Genomic DNA, 21,044 nt, shown 5'->3' on the forward strand with positions numbered 1-21,044 from the left:
AACAGCCCATTGCAGCCTCCGCAACTATATTGTAGAAAATACAAGAGGACGAATCGGGAGAAGAGTTTTGCATATAGTTCCTGTGGGTTTTTTTTTCTCCAAATCACAATGTTTCTCTCGTTATTTCTATTAACCATTATGATTACCCAGATATCTCTCAGTAATTCCATTAACATGGAAGACCATGAAATTACTCTTCAGAATCTTAGGCAGCGGTCTCCCCACCCAAAATAAAGATGGTATGGTTCACAAAATGAAACGCCAGTTTTAGTTAGAAAAACGTCCACTCTCCCTGTTCTGTTAAATTGCATCTGTAACAGTCTCGTTTTTTTAGGTATTTTTCTCTTAGACGTTGATCCAAATCATCAATTAAATTTGAGAGTTAAATGAAAATGCCAATAACTGGAAGTTTCAACTCTGGGATTCTCTTGAATTGTCAAAGGATGTCTAGAGATGACAAAATTTCTGGCTCCCCAAATTTTAGGTGTCCCCAGTTTGTTAAACTGACTCTACACACAAACACACACACACACACACACACACACACACACACGCAGTTTCTTTTCTCTGAAATAGATTATGTACCATTCAGAACCTAATGTTCACACATAAATTTGTGTGTAAACACCTACACTTACGTATATATTTTTTAATACATTTCATACACTTATGTATAAAGGGCAAAGCTAGACATTGGCCGATACAAAGAGTACAGCACAACAAGTAGCGAGGTGAAGGCCTATTTTCACCTCTGGTATCAAAAGCTCGTCATCAGTTTGTAGTCAGCAAAACGTCCTGCTGCAAAGTGAGGCCACTAATGGCACTGAATAAACGTTGATTTGTCGTCACCAGTCGCTTGGATTCCCCACCTCTTCCCATTTCACCTCCGGTTCTCCCTACTGAGTCTCATTTTCCACCCTGACACTTAGAGCAAGGGCCTCACTTAAATTAACTAATGATTATCCTTGCCCAGAGAAGTGTAAACAGACCCTAATTTATAAATTTGCTAATTGCTCTTCCCCATGCAGACCCCTGGGTATCTCAGTCAAGCACATATAAAATTCAAAGCTCACTGGAAACCAGAAAAAGCAAAGCAAAAGTAAACCACATGGAGGAGAGAAAGAAGGAAGAAAGATTCCACATCCCCCCAGTTCCCTTCTTTTCTCTGTGGAAAAGTATCCCCAAAGGTCCACACTAGAAAATCACTTGAATATTCTCTCCTGCTGAATGACTCTGTCTTTTGGGGAGTAAGAAAGCAATAACCAGCTACACCCCAGAATAAAAATTGGATGGATTTCTGCATTTCCAGAAAACGGAGTGAAATGCCAATCTGCTCTTTACCCCTGTGGAATCTGTGCAGTCCAGCCTTGCTTTTCTTTTCTTTTTTTTAATCGACAGTCACCTAAAGAAAGAACTTACAGATTTAAGAAGTACTGCAATCATTTTTCTCCTGGGTCCGAGAAATTAACTTCTACCAGAGTCCATAATCAGGATGTCAAAAAAGCCTTCTCATCTTATTAATATTATATGTTTGGCAATAGAGAGAATGATTGTGACAGACCTGGAATTTTTCCCTCTTTAATACTAGCAATGCCCTTGGAGAGGCTTGGATGAACAAAATGTTTTCGGTCTTCGGAGCCAAAGCGTATTTGTCCCTCTCTCCTTGTGGCCCAATATGAAGGATTAATGATGAGGGACTTGCTTCCATGAAATTCTTATCCGCACACGCAAAGGAAATTATACAAATAAATGGGGAACACAAACCACCAATACCCCATATTTTTAGTTTTGGCTCCCGGGTTGGGCATCTCATACCCGTCTTCACTCGCTCCTCACGGGCCTCGTGTATTAAAGAGATTTAAAACCAATTCTCTTTAATAATTAAAAGAGGTTTATGATACCATTTGAAGTCGCTGGAATTTGGGGGGGGGGGGACAGGAAAATGGCAGCGAATATATGTCACTAGAATGTCAGTCCAAACTCCACTGGAAGAAATTGAATTCCTGCCACCCCTTGCGTGAACGTCTTACCTCGTGAACTTTTTCCTTCTGGGAGTTTTTACCTATAAAATCAGGAAACCCAAAGTGGCCAGCTCTGAACCCAAAAATGTGTAATAAGAAATAGCGTTGGGCGGGGCATGGAAGACACGAATTCAGAATCGTTGTGCCCGTAAGCAGCGAGCTGATCTGTCTAGAAAAGCCCTGGGCATCCATTAGGCTTCTGCTCTTTGGGCCCGTCTCCGAGGGGCAGAGGCGGTTTGGCGGAGCCGGGCAAGGGGCCGCCCTGCACCGCGTAGCCAAGAATCCAGAGGCAGTCCCCCCCCCACGCCCCGCACGCTCCCTTGTTACCCGCATACCTTCCACACCCATCACACGGGTTTCTGAACCCCCACTGGGGGAGATTGGAGCGGGGACCTGCGGAGGTGCAAACCGCAGCACGCTCCAGCACCGCAACCCAAACTCCGCGCTGCAGCGTTCTCCCCGTTCCCCGGCCTCCCCACTGCCGTCGAGCGGTTTGCTCCATCTGTGGGATGGAGTGCGTTGGAATTAACTCCTTCCTAGTGACTTCTATCGTGTCACCGCGCCAGTGCTACGCAGAACGCCTCCGAAACTCTCCCTACCGCCCAGAGGCCATTGCGGTGCGCTCTCCTTGCCCCGCGCATCCCGAGGGCGTCTGATTTAGCCACGGTCCCACGAGCGCTCGTAAAAGGCATTTGGCAGTCATCCCCCAGCAAACCACTATCCGCACCAGCCTACGACGAATTTAGAATTTGCCTCTCTCCCCCCATTCCCCTTCAGACAAGGTCAGTTACCAAAGGGGCAGCCACTGACAATGCCGTTTGGACCTAGCAGGCGGGAGCCCTGGGTTCGTCTGCGGGGCTCAGGCCCCGCACCCTCGAACCCTGCACGGGTGCAGGGACGCGCATACCACCGGGGAACCAGAGTTCCTCACCCGGGACTCTATCCGGGGCAAACCCCTGGGCGTCGCGCCCCGCGTGCCACACACCCTTGCACTGCGGTCCCAGCCCTGACCTGCGCCCAGGTTGGTGCTTGCCCCGAACAAGCATATTCTCTCTACTGGCTTCGAATTCACCAGTTGTTTCTCCATTTACTTAAACGTCAGTGAAGAGTCACTTCCTCCGTTTTGACCCTGTGTTTCCCTATTGGGGGTTGGGGAGGAGTGGAGGAGTGGGATGGGGATTCAAATCTTGGGGCTCTACTCGGAGCAAACAAGCCATAAACTGGCATATTAATTCTCGTGACCAGATGATCTCGACAATTTGAAAGAAAGTGCCCTGGGGCGCTGAGAGAGCTTTTCTGGTGTCATTTCACTAGGGACTGCGCAGACAGACGTGTGCACGGGGGAATGTGAGTGCCTGACGTGTGTGCACGTGTGCGCTGAGTGCCAATCTACCCGCGCGTTCTTGTGTGCGCGGCTTTGTGTGCCCACCCGCGTGCATCGCCAGCTCCTAGGCCGCCTAAGCGCGGCGGATGCAAGGCTCAAGCCCGCGGGTTCTGGAGGGGGAAATCACCCCCCGCAGAAGGTTTAAATTATTTCGCTCTGCGGGAGACCCGGCCTCGGCAGCCCTCGGCTGTGGATTTGGGCGGGAAAGGCCCAAACCCGAGCTGGGGAGCCGGGTGGAGCAGGGGTTGCGGTGCAAGCGACGATGGCGCCGCCGCGTGCCTGAAATATACTTCCAAGCCGCCGCAGCCGGAGCAGCTGTTCCCGGCGAAAATTTCCTCTGTTGCTGCTGGGGGAGAGGCGGGGGCGAGCAGGCCAGAGAGCCAGGCTCCTCCGAGATGGGTTTTGAGACCCTCCCCAGCCCTCAGCGGCCGAGTGCTGGCGGCTTCTTCAAAAGACGCTGAGTGCTGGCCCCGGAGTAATAATAAGGGTACCTCGCAGGCCCTTCTCCAAGGCCCTAACGGCCTCCGGAGGTTTTCGGGACCACCAGGTTCCGTGGAAATTTTTGAAATACATACTGTGTGTCCTCTGCTGTGTGTGCCTACAGCGCGCAGGCCGGGCTGGTCCCCCGCTGCCGCAGGTTGGTGCCCCAGGCTGCGAGCGCTCAGCGCCAACTAAAGCCGGCTCTATCCGGACGCGGAAAGAAAAACGGGCTGCGAAAAAGCAAAAGGCCACGTCTTTGAATAAAAGTGAAATTAGTTCTGACCCTTGGTTTGTCTGAGGATTCCGAGATTTTGAGGCTCGGACAGGGAGGATGGAAAACGATGGTACCAATCAGAGAGAGGGGATGGGGAGAGTGACAAATAACAGTCTGCCAGGCAAGTGTCCTGCGTATGGGCACGCGCGTTTACTCTTTCCCCAGCTCTGTGGAAATTTTGCTCTTGTTGTCTTTTGGTTTTGTTTTCTGTTCCTGACTATTTATCGGCCTAGGGCGCTTGAGCCAGGCAGCCGGTCCAGCCCTCCTCCGTCCTAATCGGGAGAAGAGAGTTTAAACAAAATTGTGAGGCCCAGCAGCAGGGCAAAGACGTGGCCCGGTCACAATGGAGTCGCCAGTGCCCCATCTCCCACCTCCACCACCATATACACACCTTTAAATGTGTGTGTGTGTGTGTGTGTGTGTGTGTGTGTGTGTGCACGCGCGCGTCTGGGCGCTGTGTTAGAGACAAAAAGAAAGGCCTACAGGGGACCCGAAGCCCTGGCCGTGCCTTCCGATATCACCCGGGCGCAGCCGGAGCCCGCAGCTCCGCCTCCTCCGCTCCTCCGACTGCCGGGTCTCCACGCCACGCGCGCCCTTTTTCTGAAAGATCTTTTCTCATCCCACGTCCGGTTTCTAAGAAAGCCTTGGCCACTGCGGGTCTATAACTTGGAGATCTCCAAGGGGACGAGAGCTCCAAGTTGGAGTCCCGTCGGCCCACGACGCAGCCAGTCTCCGCCCGGAGCCCCGCTCCGCAGAAGGACCGCGCGTACTCTCGGTTTCCGGCTTCTTCTTCCTCCCGGACCTTTGCCTCACAGACATATTTCGTTTTCTCTAAATCCAAACGCCCACCTTTTTCTTTTTTGAAAAAGTGATAAAGGTGGTGGGAACTGATCCCCTGAACTGTTAATAAAGTGCTATGTTAGGTCCTCACCCTCTACCCCCGTCCTGCGGGAGCTGCGGGAGCGAGGGAACCGCATTCTGGACACCCAGTCCTCACGCTCACGTCCCTGGACTGGTCGGTCTCTCCTTGCCCCAAGCCCTCACTTGTCTCCCCTCGCTGATGGCTGAGAAGAACGGCGGCGGAAAGAAAACTTCTGAGTCTCTGATTATGACCCCGCCGGATTATGTTGGTCCTTTTGAACACGCGACCCTAGGCCGGCTCCGGGCGACCTGGCCCCACTCCCTGGAGAAAATTACCCGGAACGGGGTGTCTGCCACGCGCAGTTAAATAACTTCTGCGTTTTCCACTGTCGGGAAAGTAAAATAAACTAACCTCCCAAGTTGTCGTAAGGCCTGAAAGAACTTCCACTACGCTGTGTGAAGGCCCAAGCGAGATTTTGGCAACAAATAAATGCGGTGAGGAAATAGGGTCTGGCCAGAGATGGGAAACACACATTAGCCACACGTTCCTTTCTGGGTTGCCCACACAGGGGTCCGCGTGGACAGGCACCCGTGTCCAAGTACAGGGGAAGACTTGAGTGGACGAAATAAATCTCCTTTAAAATTTCTTTTCATCGACTAATAAAAATAATTCCCCAGCACTAAACCCAAATACCATAACGGTCCACGAGAACACGGAGAATTCATAAAACTCGGTCTCTGCAGGTCACCCGCTAATCGCGTTATTATTAGCCTCAGGAGCATGGAAATTGAACTGTCACTGCCGAAAGCGAGAATGTAAGCGACAGCTGTCCCTCCTTTGGACGGCCAGTTTTCCAGCCCCCAAGCTCCTGGGCCCACAGCTTCCCCCATCCTGTGAGGGCGGCTCGCTGACCCCGGTTTACTCCCCAGCCCTAGCCGGGTCAGAAAGAGCACCTCCAGAATAGTTTTAGAAGTCCTGGCTGGAACGTTTCTGAAGTTGAGAGCGTTGCGTGTGTGTATGAGGGTGAGCGCCCGAGCAGGATTCTTCCGACCACAGCTGTTCCCCGGGGCTGTTTTGCACAGTTGAAATCTTGGCACCTAATACAAAACGTTAAGTTGTCCCCCACCCCCAGGATTCTGTTCAAATACAGACATGGACATCCGCCCCATGTTTTACGTGTTGTGTGCATATAATGTGCACAGATCCAAGACACAAATTAAATTACCTCTATTCCCAAATACACAGAGGTGTGTGTGGGCCGTGAAGTGACCCAGGGCGCAGGGTAAAGGGGTCTGACATACGTTCCTCTTTCCATAAACGCCAACAACGTAGAGATATAATTATGCCCTCTCCTCACAGAGGAGGGGAAATTCAACAACTTGAGTCCCAGAACAGTCGGGGGAGGGGGGAGCGGGAGGCGAGGGCCTATGTTGAAACCTAAATGGGATAAACTGGGCATTTCCCGAAACGAAGGTGTCAAGCCAAGAATTCCGCGCCGGGTGTGCTGAGCTCTTAGAAGCGAGTCCCAGCCCCTCTGCGCTCCGGTCCTTGCCTGCGATCGGCGCCCCTCCTAAACCTAGGGCCCTGCAGCCCCACAGCTCTGGGCACCAGGAACACTGAGCTCTGCTCCCAGAGGAGGAGATGCGAGCAGGGAGGCCTCCTTGCTTGAGGATGGCGACGAGAATGCAAGGCGTAGGCCAGTGCCCTCAAATTGGTTCCGGCGAATTTGGGGGAGGCTCAAGGCATTTGCGCAAAAAGGAACCCGCGTTGGAGCAGGGCAGGGCGTCAGCGGCCAGGGCCTCCCTCCTCACCACTGCCCGCCGGCTGGCCGCCCGCCTCCCGCGGTCTGGCCCGATGCACTCACCCGGGTGAGGCTCCAGGCCGTGTGCGGCCGCGTCCTCGGTGTCTCCGAGTGGGCCCGCGGGGCTCAGCGCCTCCATGGACAGGTCCAGCCCCTTCTCCTCCCAGTCTCGCAGTTTCCGCTTTTTGTTTGAGCCGATCAAGGCTTCCACGGAGAAGGCATGTGCTCGCGAGCTCAGGGCGACTGCAGATCTTCTCCTTTCACTCATCTTAGCCGCCCGCACCCGGGTCCCCGCTCGCCCCGCTACTGAGGGAGCAGCCCGCGCCCTCACGCTCCGAGCGCCCGCCGGGCCGGGCCCGGGAAAGGCGGCGGCTCAGCGGGTCCTCTGCACCTCCCCCTGTGCCCTCCCCCGCCCTCCGCCGCCGGCTGGGACCGGCGCCCCTAGCTGGCCCTGCGGCTACGAATGAGCGCCGGGAGCAACGCCGGCTCGCTGCATGAGCGCCCGCGTCCTGCTTCCCACCCACCCGGGCAGGCGCTCACAGGCTATACAGACTGGTGGACTTCATCTTTTTTTTATTCTCTCTCTCTCCTCCCTCTCCCTTTCTCTCCTCCCTCTCCCTCTTCCTCTCTTGGTCTTCCCGTCCTTCCTCTGATCCAAACTTCTGGGAAACTTTTTTTCTAAATTCCTCCCTTCCCGAGGAGCTGGGGGCAGGCGGTGCGCTCCTGTCCGTGGGGCGAGGGAGAGGGAGGGGGGAGGAAGAGAAAGACTGAGGGGAAAAAAAGCCAGCCCCCGACCAATGGCGAGGAAGGAACAGGAGAAACCCTGAGAGCGCGGACCAATGAGCAGAGGGGAGAGACTGAGGCTCGGGCCAGGGCTCAGAGCCCGTCGGCTCGGGGTGCTCCTGGGCCAGCTTTAACCCCTGGCTTCCCGGTGTCCCGTGGGTTCGCCCTGGGGGGAGGAGGGGGGGCGCCGAAATCGAGGTCGATGTGTGCCGTTACAAACTCCTACCAGCCCCAAATCCGTACCTTTTCCTCCCAAATCTGCTAGGTCTCACAGATGCTCCAAGCCCAGAGTCATTTGAATTACAGATCTGGAATTTGGGGGCTCGGACAAAATGTCAACCTGTCCAAAACACCAGAAAACTACTCTGATCATCTCGCGCCTGTCCCCAGATGCTTTGAGATCTGCTGTTTCCACGCGGATTTCGTCACACAGGTTCTTATTTTCCTGTTGCAGGATTTCTTAGCAACTCTGGTTAACGCAAAACGAAAGAAACAAACCAAAAAAGCCCCATCACTATCCAGAATCTTGTAATTCAAAATCTAACGATTGCTTCCTCCTTCCAGCTCTACCTGGTGGAGAAGGAGACGTAGGCCCCTCAAAGCCGGAGGCCGCCGGTGGAGCGCCGGGCTCACCGCGCGCTCGGCAGGCGGATCCCGACTGGGCCCGCACGCAGCAAATGCTGCCCTTCGCTTCCTTCCGCGCGGATGCTGAGCCGAGCTGCGCCCGCTCGGGGCGCTTGTTCTGGAGAACCCTCGGCGACCGGCTGGGCGAGAGCAAACAGGAACTTGGACAGCGTAGAAGAAGCTTTTTCAAAATTCCCTTCAAATCGATCACCTCGGGAGCCCGGCTCTCCCCGCCCCGCTGACCCTCCCTCTACCCTTTAAAAAAAAAAAATCAAGACAGTGCGGTCGCCAGAGATTTCTAAAGGACTTAAAATCCAACACTTCTGGCCATTCTGATTTCCCACACCCCTTCCCACGTTGCACTACTGGTCGCGGGCCGCAAGACACCCGGGCCCAGCCCAGAGCAAGTTCAGAGGGGCCGAGAAGTTGATCCTACCGAGCTGGAAAAAGCTCTCGGGTTTCATGGACCACGGCCTCGCCACAGGCTGATCGTCGCGTCCCAACACCCTGGTCCAGACGCTTCTATCCCCGCACGAAGGGGCAGAAAAGAGCCAGCTCCTGGGAGTCAGTGACCGACCGAGAGGCCCAGCAGACAAGTCTTGCCGAGAGCCAGGCCCTAGCCAGCCTAGGGCAGAGGGGCCCACGGCGTGTCACAGACCCCCCTAGAAGGAGCATCCAGCGGTCCTTCCACCCTGGGGCAAGAAGGGAGGGCCTGTGAGGCCTCAGAAATGTCACATTCCCCTCCTGACCACTGAGGGACCTGGGAAAATCCAGCCCTTGCTGTTGTAGTTGGAAGTACTCTGGTCCTGGAGGCAACAGTCGAGGGTGGTGCATGTGCTCGGGCCTCTTAGGAGGAGAGCAAAAACAGAAAAGCCACTTTGGCAGCCCCTGACATTGGGCTCCAGCCGCTACGACAAGAAGCTAGCAGCCCAGCAAATGCAGAAAGAATAGTGGAAAGACCACTAGATGAGTGTGTTCCAGCCAGGCTCGGCCTCCTGGGCCTTCCAGGAGCCTGCCTCTCAGGCTTGGGGGTCCCCAAGAACCCTGGGATCTGGAAGTGCCGTGCTGAGCCCCTCCGCACCTCCCGCAACGCTGCCTAGCAAACTGTGGACGCCAGGGTGACGTGGTGCCCTGACCCCCACTTCAGTCACCACTGGGTATTGCTTCCGGGAGCCGCTGACCACGGTGACCACGCATTCACCACCACCAGGCTTCAGCAAAGGAGCTGGAGACATGGCCAGCCAGGGGCACAGTTACCTTCCCCGCTGCTCAGACCTCTCTTTCAGCTCCCAGTGGTGGTGTCACTGCCTGCGGCTGGAGCCTTCCCGGACCAGGCCCAGCAGGGTAGCGAGGGGGCTGGCCTCTGTTCTTCCCAGCGTTTTCCTCCTCCCCCGTAGCCTGTCTCTTGCATCTCCCTCTGGCAGCCACTTGCCTTGGCCTTCTCGCACATACCTGGTTTGGATTGAAAAGTAGACGCACCATAGGCCACACACCCTCCCTGAGGCCAAGAAAGTTTCTCAGAAAGAGGACCTACATGCAGACCCAGAAGGCCTGCACTTCCTAGGTGTCAGGAGACCTGCAGAGAGAAGTGAGCAAAGCCTTCAAGGGCGGACATCTGCACCTCACCCCGAAGCATGTGCTCAGCAGAGAGTGCTTGGAGGAGCGCCTGCACCCTTCCCTCACGTTACACAGAGGTCGTCCCCACCCTCATCCTGTACCTACACATATCCTAGAAAAGTAGGTTAGGCTAACAGAACAAATCGGACGTTAATGAAGCCAGGCTCGTTCAGAACAGTCGTGAAAATAGGACATTTTCTTTTTTGTGACTCTAGGTCAATCTGCATTTCCCCCCCCAGGGACATGCACTCCTTGGTGTGGGCCTGTGCTGAGGGGAAGAAGGTCTGGAGAAAGATTAAGCATGAGGGTTTCATATCTGTGACTTTGGTGTGTAATTTTATGCAATTGGGGAGAAGAAGAAAAAGAGGGTTGGGGGGATTCAATGTAAGAATCTGGGAGTATGGGATGCATTTTCCTTCCACTCATTACATCAAAAGGCTTTCAAAATCTCCTGTTATGCCAGTTTATCTCTCCTTTAGCTTTTAGGACTAAGAGTGGGGTCCCCCACTTATGAGGCTAATTCCTGAGGCAATCCCCAGGTTTGCCAGCCACAGCCTAGTGGTGCGAGCATTTAAGGTCTGTTTCAGCCCGGAAGCTGATTGACAAGGATCAAGCTGGAGGCCCCGCCTTACCCCCTGCAGCACCTCCCCCCACCCAGTGATTTTTAAGCACCTGAGAAGTCAGGGGGGATCTGGGAGGCGGGGAGGAGGAGAAGAGGAACTCACTGACCACCTGTAGGGACATCAGGGGAGTGAGTGGCCACGGCTAGCCTCCACCAGCTGGAAAGCCAAGAAAGGAAGGCTGGCACAGTGACTGCTCACCTAAAACTGGCCATGACCGTGTCTTAATTTTCCTAAGAAGATACAGTTCTGCAGCCTAGAAGCAAGCGCCCTGGAAAGGGGTTCCTAGGTACTCTCCACATATCTGTCCTTTCCTTCTGTTTCTCCACACTAACCACCCGGAATCCCACCACTGCCAATACCCCAACACTCAGGGAAGCCCCCAGACGCTGTGATTCTGCAGTTTCGAGTAACTGAAAACAACGTTTAAAATAGCAGTTGGTTGACCAGCAGGTCGTGTTAGGCCGCCCTTGAACACGCAGGCAGGACACCCGGTGGGGGGCTTGAGAACGACAATGACTTTGGCCCGACCAGGCAGGCACAGAACATGATGAGACGACATGGTGTCGGAGGAAGCACCACGCTGGGGACTCCAGGGCAGGTGGAGCCTGGCAACCAGCTCCCGGTCCGCTCGAAACTGTGACCTTAGGCGAGTCAGTTCATGGCCTGTGCCTGAGTTTCCCTGTCCGCAGGATGAAGGGGTCCTAAATATGCTATAACGGACGGAGCAAGGCAGACAAGAGACAAGATAATCGGTGGGAGTCTGGACAGACTTGAGGTCTTAGTATCGCTGTGATCGACTCTTCCGGGAATGTGAGGCCAACGGACCCACTTTTCACTTCTCTTCCCAAATTGGCGCCCGGTGATGGGGTGGCTTGACTGGCCTGGAGCCCTCGGGTGGGCGTGGGAGGGAGCTGATTTCGGGAAGCGCCTGCGCAATACCCGCCCGCGGGTCCACTCCTGTAGACCGTGTCTCGAGTCGCCGGGAGCTGCGGGACCGTCGTGCGTCGTTGACTATTCAACCACCCCCTCACACTTTAAAAAAATAAAAGTCCGTGGGGGCGAAAGGGTCTTTAATGATGTTTTCTTGTTTTCGCGAAATAAAATCTTTTGTTTTTATTTTAAACCAGCAGCGTGCCCTCCTCTCGGTCCTTCCAGATGTTTGCAATAAAATCGCAGGTTTTGCCTTTGGGACTGGAAATAAAATTTAACGGCCTTCACTCTGTAATTATTCTCTTAGCTCGCCCTTCATAAATTTATCTGCTTTCTATCGGCGTTGGGGTAGGGGGCGAGCGAAAGGGGAGAAAGCCCCGATTTTATATTTGTGACTATAAAAAAGCGCCACCCGGTTTCCTGGCCTTCGGCGGCCGCGGCGTAGCCCGAAGAGCCTGGCCGGGCGGGCGGCAACATTGCGCTATTGTTCGCTGACTTGGGTCTGCCCAGGAGCCGGGCCCTCCACAAAGGGGGCCTTGTGCGGCCAGGCCCGGAGCGGCTGCGCCCAGGAGGCGAGGAAATCCTGTTCCCCCAGGCCCAGCTCCTCTCTTCCCTGTGCAACCCGGCCGCCTGACCTTGGCCCTTCGGTGTGCGCCTTTGGCGCCGGGCGCCAACCCGGGCTCTGCCAGCCTTCGCAGGAAGCGGAAACCTCCAGCCAGCGCCGAGCCCACTGAGTGCGAAGGAGGAGCCCGCCCCAGGATACCCAGGCGCTAAGGAAAGGCCAGCCTGAGGCTCCAGGCCAGAGGACTAACTGGAAGGTCCCCCAGCCCCTCTCCTTGGCTTGGCCTGGTCTGGGCTGCAGGGGAACATTCCACACCCTCCGGAGCACAGGGTTGCTTGGCAACCCCAGGCAACTCAACCCAAAGTCAACGGATTTTGAAGCCACCAGCGTGACCCCACTCCGGAAATAAATGTGGGTACATCAGTAACTACGACATACTTGTGTAGGAAGCTTAGAAGTACAAGGTTAGTGCACGTATTTTGTGTGACTGCACAAAGCCATGGTGTATGTATCCAGCAGCACACACACACGTGCACACCATGTACAGCTACACGCGGTACTCACACACCTTTCTGGAAGCAGACATGCATGTAGAAACAACACATGCTCGGGTACACAAAGTCACACTCAGGCATGTGGGGAAATATCCCGGCCACACACTCCACTGGCCCCCAAACCTGCAGGAATCTATGTGTGCATTCGGCAGCGTGCTGCATGCTCCCCACCCCCGACACCTCCGCACCCTGGCTTCTCCTTGGCAGGAAGCTTAATCCATGTGGCTGTCCCCTCACCTCCTCTCCTTCATCTGCACAGAGCTACCTGCATGGTCAAGGTCACTTAGGTGACAAACGAAAGGAAACACGCTAAGCTCCCAGCCTTGAGCCCTCACCCCTTGAGAGAGCCACCCAGTACCTGAGCAAGGCCAGGGTGTTCTCCAAAGATGGGGAGACCCAGCAGGGTCTGGCAGACTGGGCAGGGATAAATAGTGGCAGCAAGCAGGAGCAGCAGGGGTTTGTCCTGTTTTGGTTTTAAGCGCATGCACCCCCTTCCACGCTCCAGCCAGCCCGCCTCTGGCCAGAAAGCCAACCCCTTGGAGGCAGAACTTTCCTAGGCAGGGCATTCTTTGGAGTTCTTTTGATACCAGAATCCCAGCTCCTCCAGGTTTGCTCCCTAAATGTGACTCTATCTCCCCCTTCCTGTTGGGTTTGCAGGTGCTTGGCTAAGCAAGGTTAAGAGTTCCATTTGGTTTTTCCCCTGAAAGGAAGGATTATCTAAAGTTTATGGGGGTGAAGAGGGGGAAGCACCAGGCCCCACAGTCTAACAGCCAGCTGGGACCCTGGGACTTAAATAAGGTAGTAGGGTTCCTGGCGGGGGTGGGGGGTTCCGGGGGTGCAGGGAGGGGTGCGGAGCCGTGTGTTGCCCCCCCCCCACAAGGTCCAGCAGCTAAAGGTAAATGATTTGAGGTATAGGGCCTTGATGTGATGGCTTTTTTTTTTTTTTTTTTTTTTTTGCCAGAAGTGTTTAGATTTCACTTGTCACTAATAAAAATTGGCCACCCAGGAGCAAAATGTCCTTGGTAGAACTATGCCAGCTGGCCCGGCCCTGAGCCGTCACCCGCAAATGTGGACAAGTAGATCTTTACAGCCTCCTTGTGGAGCAATCTCTCCCTCTCCACGAGTGGAGAATCAATTGTCCATTATACAAGGAGAGTGGAAAACAGCTCTCCCACCACGCAGCTCCGAGGAGGGCCTGGGGAATTAGGTCCGCGTGTATGCAGTGGTCCGGGCGGCTGGCCCTCAGACTGGGGAGGACGGAGCTGTGGAGGGGCCTGTGCGCTAGCTCATGGGAGACTTTTTGTTAGTTTCGGCCCATAACTCACAGGCCACCTTTCTGGCCCTTCTGGGTCAAAACCAAATCAAAGGGGGTGGAAAAGAATCCAGAACTCTTGGGTCAGATATGCATGGAATTCCTGATGACACTCAAACTAGCAGGGTAGGGAGATTATCACCATGGGGAGCCCTGGTGTCTGGACAAATGCGCCCTCGAAATGGATTTTTATATTAAAACGATGTATATAATATGTATCCTATATGATATAAAACCAACTATATATATGTGTGTGTGTGTGTATATATATATATATATATATATATATATACACATACACATGTATATTATATATAGTTGTTTTCTAACTTGAACAGTCTTCCAGAACGAAGACACACATTGGGTGTCTGTGGAGCGTTCCAGGGCCTGCTGCGGAGGCAGAGGTGGGGGAGGGGAGCAGTCCCACGCTGGTCTCACTCAAACAGCTGCAGGAAGCATTGCACTCTGGTCCACAGCCAAGTACCCCAGAAAGCCAGGGGCGAGGAAAGCTGTCTATCCCTAATCAGGAAAAATGTTCCCTTAACTTCACATACTTTCCAAGGACTCCATAGGACCGTCAACAGCACCAGCCAAACCAAGGCATTCTCAGGGCAGAACAATCCATGAATCCACGTTCTCCTAATTCTCAATGGTGTCTGTAGTACCAGCGCCCCAAAAGAACTCTGCAGGGCAAGAGCCAGTGGCCCTGGGGTGAGCGGGAACTGTAGCCCTGACACCTGCCCCCAATGTCACTCCACTTGGCTGCCTTCACTGGAAGTGAAAACTTTTGACCCAGCTTTTTACTCTGTCGGGCCCTATGCTAAGAGCTTTCCATGCAGTAACCATTCCACCCACTTGAAGTTCTATGAACCAAGAACTGGTGTCACCAGCCCCATTTTACAGAGGAGAAGACTGAGGTGCAGAGGGTTTATGTCACTGGCAGGGGTCTCACAGCTTTTCGTGCAGGAATCTAGCTCTGGAGCCAGAGTTCTTGTTCCCTATACCCCCAGCCTCTCTAGGTGCAAACGCACTTACATGCAGTTTGCATACCTAGGTTCTCTCTGCTTGCAAGTGACGCAGGCAAAGGGTGTGGAAGTGGGGAGGCTCCATTGGAACTGCCTGATAGAGGCGAAGAAAGTCCACCCCCGTCTGAAATGCACACGCGCAGGCCTTCCCAGTTTGAGCGCAGCATCCTCGCCAGCGAGGAGATAAACCCGCAGGAGGTCCATCCGGACTTCCCTCAGGGCGAGGCGTGGCCAGGCGCCGAGCAGGACAGACGTAATGCCACCAGCCACACTGGTTGCTTCCGGGAAGAGAACTGTCGTCCCTGGCGGGGCTCAGTCAGCTAACGATCCAGGCTCCGAGCTCCGTTTGGGCTCCGGTGGCTCCGCGGTACCGGCCTCTCCCCGCGGACTCGCCAGCCCCCGGCGCTCCCTCGCTGCGCAGGGGTCCAGTCCGCTTGGGCTGCTTCTCTTTGAACTGCCGGTTTCCCGTGGCTCCGACTCTTTATTGGTTCAACCCCGAACCCACCTATTCCCCAAAGTTTCCTGCCTGCCACCCCTCACCCCTCACGCGCGATCCTCCGCAGGACACTTTGTGAGCTGGTAACTAAGGCGGAGGTGCCTGTCTCTCTCCAGGGGGATTTGTCCCCGCGATGGTAGCCGGTAGCCAGGGCCATGCAGACCGTCGCCGCCCTCAGATTGGCAGTTTCCTGAGGACAGGGTGTGTTACTCCGGCCTGGGAGCCGTCTCCCTAACTCCAAGGTCGCTAGAGAGAGGCGGCTCCCTGAGGTGACCCCGCAGATGTTTTCACACTGAGTTCCCTTCCCGCCCTCCTGCCACCCCCACCCACCCACACATTCGGAAGGCTCAACTGCCAGCTCCTCCTTATATTTTAATTTTTATTTGTCCTACTCCGGTCCGTTTGAAGTGCAAATAAGAAATAGGTCTTGTGGCCCCAGCTCTGATGGGTATCGGTCGTTTACTCCTCAAAACAGCTGAGGACTCGGAAATCAGGTTTGTCGCAAAGGAGGGGACCGAGGGGGTAAACGCCTCGGTCCTTGGGGCCCAGCGTAAGGGAGCACTCCGGAGTTCGGAAGGAAAACCAAGACGTGGGAGGGGAAGCTTTTTGGCTTAATTTGGTGGGAAAAGGGAGTAAAGCAGAGGTTCCCAGCGCCGAAGGAGGGCTCCCCGCGAAGCCACAGAGCATCCCCGGAAGCCGGGCAAGCCAGGGGACACAGGCTCCTTGTCGTCAGAGCCCCCACCTTGCAAAGGGCGCGCCTTGGCAGTGGTGCCCCCAAGTCCCGCGAGACCTTCAGGCTCTGAAGCTCCTGTTGAGTTTAGTCGTGTTTCCCGTCCGGGTGGCTTCAGCCTCCTGCCTTCGCCCAGGTCGCAGGCCTAGCTCATCCCTTCCACCCCCAGCGAAGGTAGGCTTGGGGAGCCGGGGTTGCGGGGTGAAGGCAGCTGCGAGAACCGTCCCGGGAGGGTCCCGGGCTCTGGCCCCAGCCGCTGCTTCCTGCGGGATCCGGAAAGAGGGAAGACGGTGAAACGCAAGAAGACCTTCCCTCCTCCTTTTTCCCTTTTCCTGATTTTGGTTTCTCGGTGGAATGTTGGCAGCCTCTCTTCTCGGGCTATTTCTCTCTCTCCTCCTGATGGCAATTCCAGCCTCACTGGCAGGCTTGCTCCGAGCAAACACTCCTGTAGTGTGTGCCGCTTTCTGTGGGTGGGGTGGGTGTTGCCCCAGCAGTGAGATGCCCGCGCTCCTTTCTGGTGTTCTCACAAGTCACCTCCACCTGCGTCCTTCGTGCTCGGAGGCTTCCCTCAGTGCCACAGATGCATTTTTCCACCCAACCAGGTGACCACGTCTGCTCTCCTACCGGTAGCTGTCCTGGACATTCTCTTGCCGCCTTTCCATCTATTTTTCCTGAGTGTTTACATTATAACTGGAAGCCGAGCTCGCAAGTGTCTTTTGGGGAAAACTGTGGGGAGAGAGGTGAGTCAGTGGGGGTGTTAGTAAGACAAAGGAGAGGCAAGGTTTGTGCAGGGAGGGTCACTGAGCCCCTCTCTTTCTGTTTTCCCCCCAGTTTCCCACCGGGGTCCCTGAAGGCTCTATCTGGGTCCAGCAGTGTGGGTGGGCAGGTCGCTGGTGGCTTCCTTAGAGCCTGAAAAATGTGGGTTGGGGCTTTTAGGACTAGAGGCTGAAGAAAGTAAAAGCTACAGAAACGTCAAAGGGAAAGGAAGGATAGAAGGAAAAGACCAACCTTAAGCGAGAAAGAAAAAAGAAAGGGAAAACAACAAAAGGAAAGAAAAGGAAACAGAAAACAAAGGGAAGGAAAAATAGAAGACTAAAGGCCAGGACTGCTTCAACTCCTGAAACCTCAGCCCCACTCTTCATCTGGGCATAAAATCGGGGTGCCCACTCTAACCCCTATTCCCAAAGGAGGATTTGGGGTGAGTGGGGGCAGCGGTTTAGGGAGAGGGCCTGGAATGGGTCTTCTGGGCAAATACGTCAGGCACAGCAGAGCTCCTGTGGCCAGCCACCTAGGGTTTGCAGCCCTTGGCGAAGGGTTCTTAGCACGAACCAGACTCCCACAGAGACCCCTGTGGCCTAGCGGGACCAGCCTGCAGACTGACGGGCTAGGTCGGGTGAGCCTCGTAGACCGCTGGTTCAAGCATTGACGTGTTGGATACAGAGTCCTCGGGTCTCGAGAGAGGAAAGGGAAGAAATTCCAGTTAGAGAATAGAAAGAGAGGCTAGCTATGAGGTGAAAGGGCTGAGGACCCCAGGGAATCAGAGACTCCACACAGGCCCTAAAGCGGTGGGAGTTTGGCCAGATCGGTGGAGGCCGACGAGGGACGGCCTTTCAGCTGGGTGTGAGAGTGGGAGGGGTTGGTGGGAAGCCCGCGGCGTTTGACTGGCGCTCTCGTAGTTTAATACGCTCCCAAATCTTAATCCAATTTGAGGTTATTAGTCAAAATGCCAGGAAAGGTTGCACGTCGGTTTTATTTCCCCGGGCCGGCAAAGACCGATGGGGGACTGGTTGATATTGCCTTCCACCCACCACGTCTGCAACTGCCCTCACTCCTTTCCTGGCGGAGGAGAGGGTGGGGGGCACCGAGTTCTCCACTTGAAGGCAGGAGGTGGTTTTTCTCTCTGAGCTGCTCCTCCCCTCTCTTCCAATTCAATTCACCCAACGGGGAGCCTCAGTCTTAACCTCGACGAGGGCACCCTCGTCCCCCACCACCAACCTCTCCACACCTTCTGTCCCAAAGACAAATAAAGCCCAGCTTCCTGCCGGGGGTGAATCTCACCGACCGGTCTGCCGGGGGAGGGGAGGGCGCAGAGGAATGCGCCGCAAAGCCGGGAGAACAGATGTGCCTGGCGCCCCTGGCCCACCCCTGGCCCGGCCCAGAAAGCCTCTCCTCAGCCCTGCGCCCGCGGAATTACATTATTTTCTTCCCGGTCCAATCATCTTTTTACAGAAAAAATATTTAAAGAAATATAAATTGCTGCTTTGCGAGATCAAAGTGCCGCTTTCTGGTGCATCTGGCTGAGCCGGGAGATGGGGGAGGGCGAGCGGTAGAGTGGCGCAGTCACAGTAACCCAACTTCAAAGTGTTCGCGAGAGTGAATTTTGGCCAGTATATTTTAAATTCTCTCCCCCTCCAACTACGCGGGGTGCGTAGCGGGGAAGCGCGTAACTACGCGTGTTCGGGGGCGCGGAGAAACCTGGCCTTGACCAACTCCGCACCCGCACGAGATTCAGAGCCCTGACGCTCCTGTCGAGACTCCGGGACTGTGCGGGGGGGCGTGGTGAGCGGGAAGGCGAGGGTGGCTACTTGCAGACCGTCGAGTCACCAAACACCCAAGTAAACTGGCGGAGACGCCGCCAAATCGCTATATGCCTCTTCAAGTAACTGTCAGACGCTCCAGCCACCCCTGCGCTCAGGCTGCCATATCACTTCTGCTCCGACCGGAGGACTGGGGAGAACTAGATTAGGATTCGGATTATTCGGGGGACCCGGGTCAATCCCAGGCTTTCCAGGCAGAGGGTAGCGTGGATCTGGATTGTGGATTTGTTTCCATGTGACGGACCACTGGGCAACTATGCAGGCCTGGGGAATTAGGCCGGAGCTCCCTTGGCCCCCACGCGCTGTCCTTGAGCGAAGCGCGGGGCTGGCATCCGCCAGGCCGAGCGCTCGGAAGTGGGCCAGAGCGCCGGCGCCCGCAGCCGGGAGAGGTGCGCCCAGAGTTCGCAAGCCTTGGGAGTTTTTGCGGCCAAAGAAGTGAAGCCAGGTTGGGCTGAGTCCCGGGGAGGGGCCGCCGCCTCTGCCGGCGGCAGCGATGAGTGATTTTACTCTCGCGACTCGGCACCCACCTCCGGAGCAAGGCGGTAGGGAGACCGCCACGTCCCCACTGGGCTCCTTGCGCCCTTTGGGGCGGGCCCGGGGTGGGGGTGGGGGTGTCAAGCCGGAAGACTGGGCTTCTCCTAAACCCCAGCCGTCTTTCCTTTCCTGGAAAGACCAAGTGCACACGCAAAGTCACCTCGACTACATTTGATCTGAGTTGTCCCTGCGTGGCTATTTCTGAGTATTTAAATTTCAGAGTTTCCTGCCAGGATGCGATGGGTTAACACAGCCGATAGCGCGCCTGCTCTTCCCTGCCCTGGGTTCCACGTCTCCTGGGCCGCCCACGGGACTCAGTCTCCCATAAGACTGCTGTTGCCCCCTGAGGGGGGGCATGGTGTAATTATTCTCAATTCGAGATAAGAAAACCAAGGTTCCCTAAAACTTCATTGACTGGTCCCCTAGGTTACTGAGCGGCAAAGTTAGAACCATTACCCAGCTCACCTAAGAATTCTTGTTCTTCCCACCCCGAGGGTGATTCCACCCGTCTCACGCTCCCTTCTCCCGCCCGTCACTCGAGGTCATGGCCCCGGCAGCTGGAGCTGTGCGCAGCGCCCGCGCGGCGCGCCGGGCATCTCACCTCAGCCAGGCAGGTGCAGAGGTGGCGGGAGCAGCAGTCGTGGGTCGTCTGGCCGAAGGGCAGGAGAAAGCTGGCCGCCTTTCTGCTGCCCGGTGGCTGAGGGGGCAGAGAAGGGGGGGAACAGGGCTGGGGAAACCGCCGTCAGCGGGTCCCGGCCCCGCCTCCCCAACACAACGTCCAGGAAACCTCGGAACTTTCCATTGTCTAAGGAGCTTCACTAAACAAATCGTCCCTATAACTATGGGGCTACGTAGAAGAGCGGCTCACTGGGGGGTTAAGGAGACAAGCGGCCTCAGGAGGAGCCCGGTGCCGGGAGCCTGCCTGCTGGGAAGTAGGACCGGAAGCCCTGTGCCGCTGGGAGCGCAGAGCGCAGCGCCTCGGTACTTCCCGGTGCTGCAGTCAGAGAGCTAAGTCCCCGGCGTCTGCGCTCCAGCAGGAGTTGGGGGGGGGGGGGGACGGGGGTCCAGGCCTGGCCTCTAAGGTTGCGGGTGGTCATGGCAGGGAAGTCAGGCAGCGGCGGACTTCCGGGAAAACGCGCGTTCCTTGGAAGACTGATGACAAACTACCAACCCGAAGAGCCAGGTTTCTGGATCTGAATTTGTCACGATCGCCACCCTAGACGGTGTCGGTGGTGAAGCTTCCCTTTCCTTATCTACACAGACGTTACCGCCCCACCACCCCTAGATACTTGTTCTATCTGCAAAGCTTGCGCGCCCCACTTTGCCTGGCATGCGCTGTCCTGCAGCGTGCACTCCCCATCACCCCAGCCAGCCCTTGGAGATGGATTCTCAAGAGGCCCAGGGACTCGGACGACGAATCTTCTGTTCTTCTCACCACATTGGGTAACAACACGGTAGCTTCCTCTCGGGAAACAGCCGCGTGTGGGCGTAGACCCGACTCACTGGGCCATCCGGTCCGGAGCTAACCTTGCACAAGTCTCTTGATCACCAAATCCACATTTCTCAGGTGTAAACCTGGGGCGTTTGAGGCAGCTTAAAAGAGCTTTATGGTTCCTGGGACTCGTCACCTGTGGCGCCCATTCTCAGCACACTTATGAGCATCTACATTTGAATCCCCGCCACCTGAACCCCTGAACACCAGCGCACAGACCCACTCTGTCTCTCTGTCCCTCTAGGTACTTTTCCTGCTGGCTGGGCTGGTTTCTGCTGGGTGATTAACGGCCTCAGATAGTGTAAGGAATTCGGCTTCTCAAGCTCAGCATTTTCAATTCCTT

General features: G+C 55.5%; 1 protein-coding gene across 2 annotated transcripts in view; it reads right to left on the bottom strand.

Annotated features, from left to right (window-relative positions):
- Positions 1-19,929, bottom strand: part of TBX15 (T-box transcription factor 15) — a 113,056-nt gene extending 93,127 nt beyond the window's left edge. The window contains exon 1 of one of the 2 annotated variants that reach the window (XM_088799527.1): positions 19,811-19,929. Coding sequence is in view for 1 of the 2 variants with exons in the window: in XM_088799526.1 (XP_088655652.1) it covers positions 6,886-7,090 (205 nt within the window). In the remaining variant the exon portion in view is untranslated. Of the gene's footprint in view, positions 1-6,885; positions 7,574-19,810 lie in introns of those variants that run through there. The other variant, XM_088799526.1, reaches the window with a different exon arrangement.
- Between the last annotated feature and the right edge of the window lie 1,115 nt (positions 19,930-21,044).

This window comes from Rhinolophus sinicus, chromosome 7, assembly GCF_057876585.1.
Source record: "Rhinolophus sinicus isolate RSI-liver-muscle chromosome 7, RSI-T2T, whole genome shotgun sequence".
In the NCBI taxonomy this organism is placed as follows: domain Eukaryota; kingdom Metazoa; phylum Chordata; class Mammalia; order Chiroptera; family Rhinolophidae; genus Rhinolophus; species Rhinolophus sinicus.